Source organism: Sebastes fasciatus, chromosome 4 (genome assembly GCF_043250625.1).
Source record: "Sebastes fasciatus isolate fSebFas1 chromosome 4, fSebFas1.pri, whole genome shotgun sequence".
Taxonomy (NCBI): domain Eukaryota; kingdom Metazoa; phylum Chordata; class Actinopteri; order Perciformes; family Sebastidae; genus Sebastes; species Sebastes fasciatus.
The window spans coordinates 34,686,501-34,702,154 of NC_133798.1; the positions used below are offsets into that span (position 1 = coordinate 34,686,501).

General features: G+C 40.6%; 1 protein-coding gene across 10 annotated transcripts in view; it reads left to right on the top strand.

The window, feature by feature from the left end:
* Window positions 1-15,654, top strand: part of ppip5k1b (diphosphoinositol pentakisphosphate kinase 1b) — a 61,873-nt gene extending 46,219 nt beyond the window's left edge. For 8 of the 10 annotated variants that reach the window (XR_012593677.1, XM_074633862.1, XM_074633866.1 and 5 more), the window contains 3 exons: window positions 6,815-6,952; window positions 8,883-8,996; window positions 12,613-15,654. Coding sequence is in view for 8 of the 10 variants with exons in the window: in XM_074633862.1 (XP_074489963.1) it covers window positions 6,815-6,952; window positions 8,883-8,996; window positions 12,613-12,704 (344 nt within the window). In the remaining 2 variants the exon portion in view is untranslated. Of the gene's footprint in view, window positions 1-1,319; window positions 1,506-6,814; window positions 6,953-8,882; window positions 8,997-12,612 lie in introns of those variants that run through there. The other 2 variants (XM_074633871.1, XM_074633870.1) reach the window with 2 other exon arrangements.

Below are 15,654 nucleotides of genomic sequence, written 5' to 3' on the forward strand. Positions count from 1 at the left end.
GTTTGTGTTACCTTCATTAAGTTCAGTTTTATTATCGCTAGGAATCTGCAGCTTCACCGAGCTTTACAGGGAGTTTCAGCTCATTGTTTAGCTGGCCCGATAACATCGATTTCTGTTCGCTTTCAGCGAAAAAGCTCTAAAATAACCCACTGTACGGGCATCCCAGTAGCTCACCTGGTAGAGTGGGCGTCCCATGTATCAAGGCTGAGTCCTTACCGCAGCGGCCCGGGGTTCGAATCCAACCCACGGCCCTTTGCTGCATGTCATACCATCTCTCTCTCTCTCTCCCCCTTTCACAACTATCACTATCTCTATCTAATAAGGGCATCAGACAGGCACAGTTAGAGACTAGCTGGTGAACACAGTGATGCATTCAGCAGCTATAGAGCCAGATATTTCCCTCAGGAGTTGATGGAGACCAAAACGAGTGAATACTGGACTTAGAGTCATCAGGTGGACTCAGACATGACTCCAAATGAATGCTGATGTTTCTCTGTATCTGCTGGATGTGTGAATATGCCAACAGGTGGCCAAAAATATCTGTTATTGCAGGTTTAGAGCCCCTGATACTTCAGGCGATAATGTGCTTTACTGACAAGCAAATTAGTGATTAATTACTACAAACTAATGTAGTGACGAACGTGGTGAACCTGGAGCCTTTGTGCATCCTGAGAGTTTAGGGCTCCAGGGAGGTGGCACACAAGAGTCGTGATTTGATGCCATAAATCTTAAATACACATTTTTTTATTTGAGAGAGTGGTCACAGTGCATCTTTATCTCCAAACACAGAGCTGTTTATTGAAAAAACAAAAAACTGCAAGGTCACTGTTTTTTTCTGGGCCACGTTTTTGAAGTAGGCCAAGGTGTGCTTGAAGAGTTATGTTGATGACCTCTGGTTCACATGTTCTGTAAAGTAGATCTGTGTCTCTGATGTGTTATCACTGATCCTTTTAAACCTGTGATGTCCTAGATTATTGATTTGATCATTGACTGCTGCTGTTTTTATTTGACCTCTGGTTATCCTTTGTTTGAACTTTGTGTGCTTTGAAATGGAAATGGTGGGATTTGTGTCAGTCGGACTTGTTTGTGGTCGAGGCATACTGTTGAGCATAGTTGGTCTGCTTCATAACTAAAAGGTCAAGACGAGTATTGATCAAATGAAGTCAGAGATTGAAAATGAATGTACTCTGATAAATTCAGACACCAAGCTTCACCGTCCTGAAGCCACACTGCTCTTTTAGCTCCCATCACTCCTCCGCCTCCTCCTGCTCCACTGTACTTTCTCTTCCTCTCTCCCTGATCTGCCTCTCGTCCCTCAGAGCCCTCAGACGAGCTCCATGTAGTCCAGCTGCTGGGGGGGCTTCCCGCCGATCCGGCCCTGCTGGGGTTTGCCCCTCTGGCTGTGGACGGGGCCGTAGCCCAACACCTGCGCCACTGTCCCTACCACCTCCGCCTCCTCAAGAGCTGGCTGATGTCTGGTCAGGAGCTCCCAGAATCCCTCCACGGTCAGCCTCTGTAGACCCCTCTCACTTTCTGTCGCTTCCTCTTCCTCCCTCTAGCCCTGTTCAGCCAGCTTCGGGGCAAGTGAGACGCTGTTAATGCCAGTTGAGCTTTGCGTAGTTCAATGCTTTACTTTTACTTTTTTTTTCGCCCGTGCATTCATCCTTTTCTTTTTTGTCACATCTGCAGCTCTGCTCCATTTCATGTCCAACTGTAAGCATGCTCCTATTTTTCTTTGCATGTCTGCCAGAGGGTGCAACATCTGCTTTGAAAGCAGGAAATGTCACTTTTCTTCTGCGTATTTAAAGTCACAGTGAAACTGCATTTAACCTTAATCTTCAGTAATGTGATATATTTCTGAGTGAAACTGAGTACGTGGGTAGGGTTCAGTTACGAGAGGGATTTGATCAGCTCGAAGAGATTTGATTGGGTCGCTTAAAAGTTGGACTGTTGGCCTCCACCAGTGGGCAACCTCGGGGTCTGAAAAGAGAAGCCAAGGCGGAAGCGTCTTAAACTTGCATTCTTTCTAACAGCCAGCAGGGGGCGACTCCTCTGGTTGCAACAAGAAGTCTGATTGTATAGAAGTCTATGAGAAAATGAGCCTACTTCTCACTTGATTTATTATCTCAGTAAACATTGTAAACATGAGTTTATGATCTCAATCTCTAGTTTCAATTTTCTTCAATACAGCATGATGTTCATTTGGTAAATTATGGTCCCATTTAGAGTCAGACCTTGTGATCGACAGGTCGCTACCACGGAGTTGTCCGTGTTTTCGTCTTACAACTTTAACCCTTTCAAAGTGTGTTTTCAGAAAGTTAATTTTAACATTTTGGTCACCTAGAAATGTCTTCAAAATGCCCTCTCGTGTCACTTCTGATTGCAAAAAGCCAAGATGATGACGGCCAAAATGTCAAACTCAAGGCCTCAAAACAGCAGTCCACAAACCAATGGGTGACATCACAGTGACTGCATCCACTTCTTATACAGTCTATGCTCTGCTAGCCTTACCCTCGGTCAAGTTCAGTTTTACATAATAGAAGGGGTCAGCTAGTTGTTCAAACTTATATTTGATCTGATACATTTCCGTAAACGCCAGGGTGAGTTTTACGGGAAGAGAAAAGAGAGGGAGTTATGGATTTATTTATTTTTTCATTTCACTGTCTTTAAGTCCTGAAGTCTGTTTTGTCCCCAGTCCTTCCTTGCACATGATTGTACACCTATTCTGTCATTTCTGGAACTAGAAAAAACTACAGTATAATATGGCAAACCTTCATATTTGTTTTTAACTAAATATTGAAATGAATCTGCTCAAGGAGGACTGAGACCCTACATGCATGCTGGTTGGACACTTGATGACCAGTCGGCTTGTCTAACTGCATTGTGTGCATGCTCCATCCTGAGGAGTGGTTCATTAAAAAAAATGCCCTAAAAAACTGGGCGTTTGTTCAATAACGAGCTCAGTCTGTAGAGGAGAGTCAGCTGTTGGTGACACCAAATTGGCCTTCGCACCGGGAGGTCACGACTTGGCACTGTTGTGTCTCCCCAAGCACTCCCAAAATATGTTTCCTGGCCAGTTGGCAGATATTTGAGCACCTGCTGAAAGATTTGGGTCATCATCTCATCCCTCATTTTAGTTGGCTAATTAAGAGGTGGCCTGTTCACAAACTGCTGATTTTGTCGAGCGTTTCTGGAGCACGTCTTGACACGTTGTGTCACCTTAACGGAGCTGTGCAATTATTCTGTTGCATTCAGCAGAGACGACTTTCTGTAACAAGTTGCAGATTTTTTTTTTATTGGTTTCAGGTAGATTGAGATTTTTTGGCTTTGTCACATTTTGTAACTTTATATGTTTTGCTCTTTTAAATATCACCGTCCTCATGTTAGTAGATGGTTGAGTGAATGGTGCAGTGTAGCGTCAGTGTTTTCTGCTCCCGCTGCATCTGGTGTGTGAGCTGAATTTGATATCCACATGGAGAGGCTGCAGCAAAGATTGGGAGGAGTGAATTCACATCTTGAGCCACCAAAACATTTCCTCTTGAGGCTTTGTAATATCAGTTAAAAGCCAAGCAGGTATCATTTTTCTTCTGTTGTCAAAGTGTTGGCAGGAAGACCTTTTCATGTTGAACAGCGAGCCTACCTTGGTCTAATGAATAAAGCTGCTTTGGCAAACATCCAGTGAGGAAGCAATGTGATGATTAATGGAAGAATACCTTCTAAAACAAGTGTTAAAGCAGCTGCCTGTGATGTCTCCTGCTTTTCCAGTCCTGTTCGTCTTTGTGTTCTGGTGTATATATCAGATGATTGGCCAAAGGTCTACAAAGAAATGTCATGTAGAGATAAAAAATGGCAGCAGCAAAAGACTGAACAGATTTTGATAACCCTCAATTGGTGTCATGTTCTGCACATAAATGATCCCATAGGAACCATTAACTTTGAGCAACTTCACTAAAACGTGGAGGTGGAAATTCACATCCTGGCCCCCTCAAGGCCTCCAATGGTTCCCGTCCATTAAGCAGTTTGTTCCGCTTGTGTCGTTTAGATTGGACAAGTTGTTTTAGGGAGTAACCCTGAGAAGAATCTGTAGTCATAGCACATTAGTCATGGAGAAATGCAAGGCTGACCAGCATGCTCTCTGAGGATATGGATGTGCTGCTTCAACCGCCATCCATTTCCTTTTTTTTTTTTTTGTTTCATGGTGTTGCTTCTTCACGGAGGTCTTTGTCGGGCTGCGCTGAATGACGCTGGATTGTATTTGCTGTAGTTTTATGAGTCAGCTTGTCGTGGCACAGTTTGTTTGTGGTTAGAAGTTGTGTTTTCTCAGCTCATACACACACTCTCACTTTTTTTGTCATTTTATGAAAGGAAAAGTGCGGCACATGAATGAAGTAAATAGGGATGCACAATATACATCGGGCCCAATAAATTATCGGCCGATAATATAAAGCCAAATTGCTTTCATTGACTTAATAAGCGCAGCATCTACACGCTCCGATACAGTAGGAGTGTGTAGATGATGGACACTCCGTTACAGTAGGTGGCGGTATGCACCTTTTTAACGTTTGTTTGCAATCCGCCAATAAACACAGAAGAAAAAGAACAAGAGCAGCACACCGACTAATGAGTCAAACATGTCGTCGCCGGCGTGGACGTGTTTCAAAGGAAGACAACATGATTGCAATTACAGGTTTTTTTATGTAATTTACTTTAAAAAATACTGAACTGTTCTTTGCTTTTGTTGCGTTAACAATGTCTGTTAGATTTGGTCAGAGCTAAGCAATATTAAATCATTCATCTTTGCTCACTACATTTTATCCTTTACCCTCAGGTGTGATTAAACTACATGTTATGAACTTCTTTTTAAAATACAAAAATCTTAAATTATCGGTTATTTTGTCGGTATATGTCATGAGAAGCGGGTTGTTATTGGTATCGGCTGAAAAACATCCATATCGTGCATCCCTAGAATAAATATATCCATACAGACTTCTCCGAGCCCAAAATAAAATAAAATGAAAGGAATGGACATGAAGGCAACGAGGGCAAGATGAAGAAAAATATTCTAAAGATAAATCTATCCAACATGATTGATTGCAAATACAAAACTGTCACAAATGAATCATACACAACACCACACCAAAGATTTGTTTTATTTAATCTACTTTTTTAAGATACAGGGGTTGTGGTCAACTCACTTTCAATGCATGAATTATCAAAACTAGGAAAAATCATTGCGATACAATTGATCATTAAGAAAAAAAGATCAGTTTTTATATTCATCATTAAGATCAAATATCAGAGTCGACTACAACGAGCTGTTTTCCTCAAGGACATGACATAAAGGCCAGATACTTGTTGTCCTGTGGTTTATTTTGCATTCCTGTGCTGTCGGGATTATCTAACTTTACCAAGACAGCGAGACAGACGGTGGAAATCTTGCCCTTTTCAAAAACCTGTTAATAACATGATGTTTGAGCCTTGTAATTTTTCAAATTAATTCTCCAAATTAATTCTCCCACACGGCTGACTTTTTCTTTCACTTATATTTGTAAACAAACCACACGAGCGCACGGCACCCGTCGTCATGCCAGAGTCGTGTCCAGCCGGTGGCTTCTTTTCCGAATCAGCAGCTGGTAACTGTTGTTCAAGACTGACCGCAAATAACCTGCACAACATTTAGCCGGCGCAAAATTGATGCAACACAGCAAATTAACATCGGCCACTGCCATCGGCGAATTACATGTTATGTCAGTCAACGTGGAGAATATCGGCCGATACCGATGTTTGGCCGATAAATCGGTGCATCCCTAAAATGAATAAGTAAGCCTTTACTCATGCGCCCTCTATTCAGCACCTCCAGCCACCTCTCTAACTGTTTGAACACAAACTTTTTGTTTGATTGACAGCCGCTATGACTGATAGTATGCAGATGGTTACTTGATAGATCGTGTCATGCATCATTTGCTTATTATGTGCATAAACACACAGGTTTTTTTAGGAAATAAACAAGATTACGATATACCCAGTGAACACGCTAGCATACACCAAATCGTCTTGTTTCACGCTGATGACCGCGAACGCGTTCGTTTATGTTTGATTGCACAGAATAATCCAAAATATACTCTATCTGTGAGTGCCGGTGATTCGTTTTATTCTGTCCTCACCTCTACCTGGCACCCGATACGGTTCAAGATTTGGCGACGTGCTCGCTGTTATTTTCTATTTTGGTATACACACAATCCACCATCACTTTCCATACAAGTCATGTGCTTGACTTCAAAAACCTCTAAACGTACATCCAACATGTTTACTCACTGTTTCAACATGCTTTTAGATTATTGAATACATTTTATGTGGTTTGAATCAGAGTGAATTGATCCACACCCTTTTATTATATACGGTATTTATATATATATATATACACTTTCCCCAAACGATCAGAACATCCCGCTTTCATTAATATGGTCAAACTAACGAACTAAAGAAGGAAATCCTTTGCTTTAATTTTGGCTGGTAAGTTTGTGCAGTGCAGCTGCTGTCTGAGGCCAGACAGTAGGTAAACGGTAGAAGGTAACAAGCCACTAATTTTAGATCTCACAGTAACCTAAAAAACAGTCTGTGTGGCTTGTTAACAAATAAAAATGGCTGTCGGATTTTGGGACCTGCTTGTTAATAAATGGCATTTAGAGAATGAGCAGACAACCAACATGCACAGAGAGCTATTAGTGTCACTACCGCTCCTCCTCCTCTTCTTCTGTCGGATGGAGAAGTGGTACGACCGGCTGTGTTTCTGTCTCTCCTGTCTGTGCTGCAGGCTTTGAAGGCTGCTCCATGGTGCCCTCTATCTACCCGCTGGAGACGCTGCACAACTCGCTGTCACTGAAGCAGGTGGACGAGTTCCTCAACACGGTGTGTGAGAGCAGCAGCGAGGCCCACGCCAAGACCATGAAAGGTAGGCCTGCATAGTGAAGCAGCAATAACTATTAAATACCCACTAGTCTTTTTTCATTTAGTTTAGTTCTTCACTTATTATGAAATGGAGACAAAAACTTTGTTACGGGAGAAAATTCAGTGCAGCAAATGAAGTTTGTCATTAAACGTTGTTACGTGTTCAAACCACTTACATGCCAAGGCTGGAATTTATTACATTTTTGTTGAATCAAACAGTACTTTTGCCGAACATTGTCAGGTTATAAAAATGCAAGTATGCTTTAAAATATTTGTAAAAAAATATTTATTATAATCCTCTGAAAAAGAGCATTTTTTTAGATGTTAAATAAATTGCAGTCTTATTTGGACAGTGCCACATGTTGTTGTTGTTGTTGTGTTGGCTCTGTATTCCAGCACATTGGATTTGAAAAGAAACAATGATATAAAGTATATTAAATAAGGCTGTCAATCGATGATTGTCCATAGTTAATTGCAAATTAATTCCAAATTTTCTTTTAAAATTTACCTTAAAGTGAGATTTGTCAAGTATTTAATACTCTTATCAACATGGGAGTGGGAAATATGCTTGCTTTATGCAAATGTATGTATATATTTATTATTGGGAATCAATTAACAACACAAAACAATGACAAATAGTGTCCAGAAACCCTCACTAAGTACTGCATTTAGCATAAAACAATATGGCCCCTTTGAAGGGACCCTTTTGAAAATATCCATGACAAGCTAGTTTGACATGGTTGGTACCAATGGATTCTTTAGGTTTATTAGTTTTATATGATGCCATTCTCTTCACTCTAGCTTTAAAACTGAGCCCGCTACAACCAAAAGATCACAAGTTGCGTTAAAGACATTAGTGGCGTTACAACAAATTTGTGTTAATATCCTGTTAACTTTGACAGCCCTAATATTAAGTATATTAAAGTGCTGACTTTCAAATTGGTTGTTTATGGGTGTTCACATCCATACTGGGTGAACAATCAGTTCCACAATTTTTGGACAATATGCACAGCGGTCCTTCACGAACATGCGAGGAAACCAAGGCTGCGGTTGAATAGTCTTTTTTGCTTCGGAAGGTTCCAAACTGAGTGAAATGACCCCGAAGTATCTAAGGGGCAGCCATGATGAGAGGTGGTCGACTTCTCTAAATGCTAAGGAAAGGTGCTTCAATGCTTCCTTTCTTATCTCCTTTAGCAGAGGATACACTTGACCACCCTTAACCAAAGGAAAGGAGTTAATGCCGTCTCACAATTCCTTGCAGCCGCAACATTTAAACAACCAATCGGCCGTCAATAACATATATAATAAATTGAAAACATCCTTCTTAGGAGGTGTAATTCTGTTTTGGACAGGAATCCTTACGTGAATTTTTCCAGCATTGAGTTTTTCACTGTGATATAAACTTTTCTGCTATAAATAAAGTTGCTTTAAAAAAGCAAACATCAGTACCCTTATGTAAGTGCAGTCTGATTCTCTGAGCACCACGGTGGTCTTTTCCTGAGTCCTTATGAATCCTCCTTCACATCTTTCCTTGAACTAATGACGTTTTCCATCGAGGTCAAGGAAAAGTGGTTAAGACATAATTCATTTTGACTGTTTGACCGCAGCCCAAGACATTTTTTAGGCCAAACTTTGAGATGCTGACCTCAGTCCAACTGATCATGTGATTCACTTAATGAAGGGCAGACTAAAGGTAAAAACAATCCCCAAAACAAAGAAAGCAATGTTGAATGAATAAATATAATGTCCCCTAAAACTGGGGGACTTTGTGCAAAAAGGGCTACAATTCCTAAAATGTAAACACCCACATCAACAGAAGTAGAGCCAACTCAACAAAGACTCTTAAAATATTAAACACTGCGCTGTGGTTCTATTAAGTAAACTGACATTAGGAAACTGATCTTTATGTGGTTTTTTTTCTGTCTTCGCTCCAGCGCTCTCCAGCCTGTTTGACTCTCAGAGCCAGACGTCTCTCTACAGCCCTCAGCAGCCGCTGTCCTCATCAGGATCGGAAACATCTCTTCGCCCGCCAAGCCAGCCTCTATGGCGTGAGTGTTTTAATGATTTTATGGCATTATGCAATATGTACACCCACTTTTATCTCTTCTGATAGATTTCTGCAATGCAGTGATTGGGATTAAGACCGGAAATATCCCAGCTAAATTAAACTGTTATTAGAATGAAGGGAAATACTGCTGCATCTGTAATTTTGATCTATACACACACAGACTTATGGATTTCTGTGGATTCTATTTAAAAACATTTAGTGTAAAATAGAAATATAACACATTGATTGGAAGAAAACTGCTTTTTAAGCCCCGTTCTGGCTGCTAAAAATCAAAATGTGCCTCTCAAGAATCACTCCAAGTGGTCTAAATCATTTTTCATTCATGTACTGCTGTAACTGCGTAGTGGCTATCGGTTTCATATTCTGCCTTGAACAAGGCTTTTAATCCGCAGCCCTCCCAGTGGAGCTCCCATGTGTGAAAGTGAGTAACTGTACAAATGAGAAGTAGAGCGATGCTGATAAAGGCTGTGCATGCTCAGCAAAACCACGGCCTCCCACACATTCAGCGTGACCTTCACGTACTGTAGCTGGTGGCAGATGTAACCTGATATGATTCATTTATCTGAAATGACCCTGAGGTTTCAGATACTAACTGTATCATAACAAACGGGTCACATCACATCAGATCAGATGGAAAAGCATGTGTCCTTCAATCAAGCGTGGAGCTGGGGCTGCTATCTTTTCATTATTTATGAATCTGTTCATAAATCTTTTCATAAATTCATTTTTAGTGAAAAAGAGAGAAACAAAAAGCTTCAAGCTACTCACAGAGTGTCGTGCAAAAATTGCAAGATAAATCAGAAAAAAACACCAGTGGTAGTGATCGCGCATTAAAATACGTGCAATTTCTCCTAAAAAGAGCAACACGTTTGACTCAGCGCTTCATCAGGCTCATGAAAATGTATAATGGGCCAAAAGGCTTTGATATACGACAAAGCAATGGTTGTACTACTCAGTGATGGCACACTGTTTTGTTTATAAAATGTCCCAGATGTCGTCTGAATGCTTGTTTCGTCCAATCCAACAGTAAAAAAAGATATTAAATTTATTAAAAAATATTAAACGAGAAAAGAAAAGCAGCAGATTCTTTCATTTAAGAAGCTGGAAATCCGTGAATATTTGGCTTTTGTTATTTGATGAATTACTTAAATATTAATTGAGTTGAGATTATTTTGTCAGCTGCTGTTTACAAGATCTAGAATTAACTGTCAAGCTGTGCTTGAATCATTAATTGTTTATCAAAATTGCTGGAGGTTTATGTCAACTAATTGATGAATTACATCACCAACTAATCATTTTCCACGGCCCCCTGGCTCTTGGACTAGTGTTATCAAGTTATGTAAAAACTCACCTGGAAGAAAACGTGAATGCTTTTTAGTCCAAAACAATTTAGATCAGACTCAGAAAATGCATTACCACATTTTTTTTTTCTCACTTGCCTCTCAGGGCTTCCGTACAAACCTTAACAGCCATTTTAAGTTTCTTTGGGTAAGAGCATCATCTAAAATGTGCGTGTTGAATAGCAGGAAGTCGGGGGGGCTTTGAACAGCCGGCATTCTTACAAAATGAGCTGTATTTTAGTAACAAGCCCTGAAACTGTCAGACGAGCCAAATAACAGCAGAATGTAAATGTCTGACAGGACACCCTGTGGGGGTCAGCATCAGTTATAAAACTTCTATAAAACAGGACTCTGAGAGAACAACTCCTTTTTAATGTTGTCACCCTCCTCTTCATTTTCTTTCTCAGTCTGTCTTTTGTCTTCTGTTTATCCCCCTGGGTGGTGAGGTGTTTAATTTAGCCTATCCCCCAGTGTTTTTGATTGATGAAGCATCTGTAAGCTCTCTCTTTTACTTATTCTCTCTCGTATCTCCCATTTTTCATCCACCACTTGTGTATTTAGTTTAGATTGTGTGCACTTTGTGTGGCTTTTTATTTCTCTGTCGATCTCATTGAACAAAACCGAACTTATGCTGTTTGGAATTTGTATTGTAAAATACATTTCTGGATGTGATATTATTTTATATTATACCACAAAATCTTCTTTGTCCAGAAACCCTCACAGGTACTGCATTTAGCATAAAACAATATGCTCAAATCATAACATGGCAAACTGCAGCCCAACAGGCAACAACAGCTGTCAGTGTGTCAGTGTGCTGACTTGACTATGTCTTGCCCCAAAACTGCATGTGATTATCATAAAGTGGGCATGTCTGTAAAGGGGAGACTCGTGGGTACCCATAGAACCCATTTTCATTCACATATCTGGAGGTCAGAGGTCAAGGGACCCCTTTGAAAATGTCCATGCCGGTTTTTCCTCGACAAAATTTAGCGCAAGTTTGGAACGTTATTTAGCCTCCTTCGCAACAAGCTAGTATGACATGGTTGGTACCAATAGATTCATTAGGTTTTTATAGTTTCACATGATGCTTTGAAAGCCCTAGTTATGACCTAAGATTAAAATTTAATCTAAATAATGTTGTGTTTGTACCAGTGAGTAGGAAGAGCATGTGTATATCAATGTGTGGTGAAATTATGGAATGGGTTTTTGATGAAGAAATTAAGCAAAATACAAACATAAAAATGTTTTTGAGAGGTACAGGGATGAAGAAGGGTCCTTGTCTCTCTTGGGACTGTGATGCTTGTTGTTGATGTTGTTTTATATATTAAGATGATTATAAGTTCATAACTTAAATTAAGTTACAGAAAGAGGTAGGACGTTATAAGTATTTACTTCTGCCTACTCCTTTTAGAAAATGTTTAGTTTATTTTTAATTTACTGTTTGTTTACTGTTTATTTTATTGGTTATTCTTGTTTTATTTTTCTTATAATTTGTTACATGTTCAAAATAAAGTTAAATGTATCTATCATTTATCACCCGGTGTACATGCTGGAGGTTACAGCTGGATGAATACGGCACTTGTTCTGCTGGTGGTGTGACACTGTTTGTCCTCCCATTGGCTGTAGTTACAGGACAGCTGTTTGCAAGTGCAGAGTCATTGAGGCTGTTTATGCGTCAAGATGACTGTGAAACATTTGTAGTCACTCTAGTGAAAGAACTCCCCTAATTTCTTGCTACATATGGGTTTAAAATTACCTTAAAACTTCATGTTAAAATGTACTGAAAGTGATCTTATTGTTAAATTCTAAGAGTATATTCTAGTCAGATTATAGATATACACATTGACGTGCATGTGGCTTGATTTATGAACCCCCCCCTCCCCCTCCCCCCCCCCCCAAAAAAAAACAAAACACTGTTTTCATAAAGTTCTCCATGGCAACAGAAGATGGAGCGGAGCGGAGATGACGCTGTTGCCTTCCCTGTTTTTATAACCAGATCACTCCCCCCCATCTTTGTTCACCTTGTGTCCCTCCACATGACGCACACACAGTGGCAAATAGTACACGCTCAGGGTGGAGGGAGGACTCAGCGTGGCGAGTAATGAGATTAATACTTCCATCAGGGATTGATTGAGTTTAAGATGAGATAAAAATGTAGGATATTTATATGAGGTTAAGGTCAGAGCTGTTTGCACAATGTGTTCAATCTGAGATACAAAGATATTTGACTGAATTATCTGTGTGTGTTTTTTAAAGATGGCAGTATCCCCTCCAGTGCTGTATCCAGTGCCGGCCCCTCCTCTCCGATCACAGAGAGCTCCGGTCTGAACTTCAGCTTCAGTGAGTAGGCTCTCTGTCTGAGAAAAACCACAAGGACTTCTGGGTATCTAAGGGCACGATGTGGAGACCTCTGTTTGTCCGCTCCTCCATTCATCTTCTCCTCTGTCCTTCTGCTCACATTCACACAAAGAAAAAACACTGCAGGAGATGCAGATTGTGCAGAGAGGCCACTCTGCCCTCGAGTATTACAAACATTCAGACTGTAAATGTAACCACTCAGACTGCACACGGACTCCTCAGCTGCAAACATGTGATCACCCACACCTTCCACTGCTCCGTAAAAGAGAGAGAGAGAAAACACTGGACCGTCAACAGTTTAAAAATCTCTCATCATCACCTCAATCCTCCTCTTCAGTTTGACGACACATTCATGAAACCAGCTCCGACTGAGTGACGGCGCATCGAGCCAACGTTCAGACCAGTTTTGCCTTTCGTTTAATTTGGATGCTGCCTACGCTGAAACAACAACAGTGCCTGTTTGTTTTTGTTCTTTTTAACCCAAATGCTGTTTTGCTAAATATCTTCACACACCAGCTGCCTCATCTCTGACCTGAGACGTGTACGGCTGAAATACATACACAGACTGTGAGCCAACTGTCATTCATTCAACCGTCATCCATTGAATTTGAAATATCTTTTTCCTCTTCACGGATGTGCTGCTCACCCTGAAGCAAAGCATTTTGACTTCGTTCGTTTCTTATACTGTAGGCTGAAAGTAAAAACTTAAAGGAATAGTTTGAAGTTTTGGCAAATTTGCTTATTCGCTTTTGTTGCTGAGAGTTAAGCTGATCAACAAACATACTTATTTTAAGGCAAACATGATCTCTTCCTAAACCTAACCAGGTAGTTCTGTTGCCTAATAAACCGGTTCTGCCGTGCGAGGGGCTTGTGCAGACATTCATAGGAGAACACTCGAAAAATGAGAAATACCTTTTCCATTGTATGAGAACTAGGGGTGCACCAATACCACTTTTTTTCAGACCAAGTACAAGTACTTACTGTACATTTGGGTACTCGCCGATACAGAGTACTTCCCTGTGCCAAAAGACCCTCGTTAACAGCCAGCTGCAGGGTGTGTACGGCACACGGCAGGCTGGGGAGTCCCGCATACGAGGCGACCGGCTCTAGGTCGGCTTGGACTTAGAGCCCCTTTCTCGACGGGGCCCCCTGCTTCCGGTGCGATTGTCGTGCAGCCAGCGCGGGGCTCGGTCCACGTAAAAGGCTCCAGGGATCTGCGGCGATGTCAGCTACCCTCCTGACCCGTCTTCAAACACGGACCAAGGAGTCTAACGCATGCGCAAGTCAGAGGGTGCAAGCAAAACCCTGTGGTGCAATGAAAGTGAGGGTCGGCGTGCGCCGGCTGAGGTGGGATCCCGGCCCAGCGGGGTCGGGCGCACCACCGGCCCGTCTCGCCCGCACCGTCGGGAAGGTGGAGCGTGAGGACCCGAAAGATGGTGACAAGAGGTTAACGTCACGCCTCCGTAAAGTGGTATCGGTGCCGTTTTACGATTACATGAGTACATGAGCACAGTATCGGACCCGATACCCGATGCTGGAATCGGTATTGGTGCATCCCTATTGAGAATATTTTGATCTTCTCATCTAACTCTTAATTAAGAAAGCAAATAAACATATTTCCCAAAAATGTCAAACTATTCCTTTAAGGCTGTGTAGACATTAGAAACCAAAGGAATGGACCTTATTCAGAGGCCAGTTTGAACGTATTAACAAAGGGGCAGTTGCACAAAAGTGACCTCCTGTAATAAATAAACATCATGCAAACATCAGAAATCTTTATGATTTCAGAGATCACAAACTAATTATTCTCAAGAATGTGTCGCGGTATGAGTTATCATTTCAACGCTCGCTGCCTGCTACATTCAAGGTAATTCACAGGGTTTTTCAGTTTACTTCACAAAACCAAATAGTTATTCAAATACATGTTTGTATCATGTAAAACTCGAGCCAGCTCCATCAAACTGTATTAGTCTTTTCAACGATCGTCTGCTGTTAAATAGAAACATCTGTAAATGTGCCTTTAAATGAATATTTAATAGTAGACACTGTGGGTTTCCTGCTGTATTTTTATTACGTCTTCATTTTGAGGGGGTTTAATGATTTAGAGAAAAATCTGTGGTTTTTATAGTTTTATTTTAGAATTAAAGGGAAGAACCACTTGATTAATAAGTAAATAGTATAAATGTACTTTTACATAATAAACTACCTGACGACTGCTGAATTCTGACTGTTTGCAGTCACCAAATTAAATGTGTATTTTAATATAAAAATTAATCAAATGACTGTTTTCTAATGATTTATAAGGAGTGATACTCAGGTAGACATATTGTGAATGGAAATTAGTTTTATCAACATGTGACTGAACTCGGGGGAGGGGGGGGGGGTCGATTCACTTTCAATTATCTTGAAAGGAATAAATTCAGCGGTGAATTTACTTTAAACTCCAAATAAATACTTTTATTTCTTTGACCAAACTTGTGGAGTTTAAGCTCTATCGTAAAACAATGACTTCTAGTAGAGCTCGGGGATTATGGGCATTGTGTTCAGGCTGTACTGTCTGCAACATCGTAGTATAAATAAATAAAATAAATAAAACTGTTCCAGCTCATTTCAAACTAAATTGAAAAATGAACTGACTCCCAAATCCTGGAAACACCTGCTGTAGAACAAAGAGAGTTTTTTAGTTTTAGATTTGAATAGGACTAATGATTTTTTTTACCTAAAGGTGGGTTGATGCAGGTGATTGTAGTTGTGTATTTATGTGATTATTTAATGTGTTATTTAATGTCAGCCAAAGAGGAGGAGGAGGTGTGTTTCTGTGTTTGGCTGCTGGAGAACAAAGTCGAGGTTTAATGTGTTTAAAATGTGTAAAATGTTTCTGTCGATCTCTTGAGGTTTCGGGTCGGAGGAGGTAATAAAGAAACAATGAAACAGTGAAAA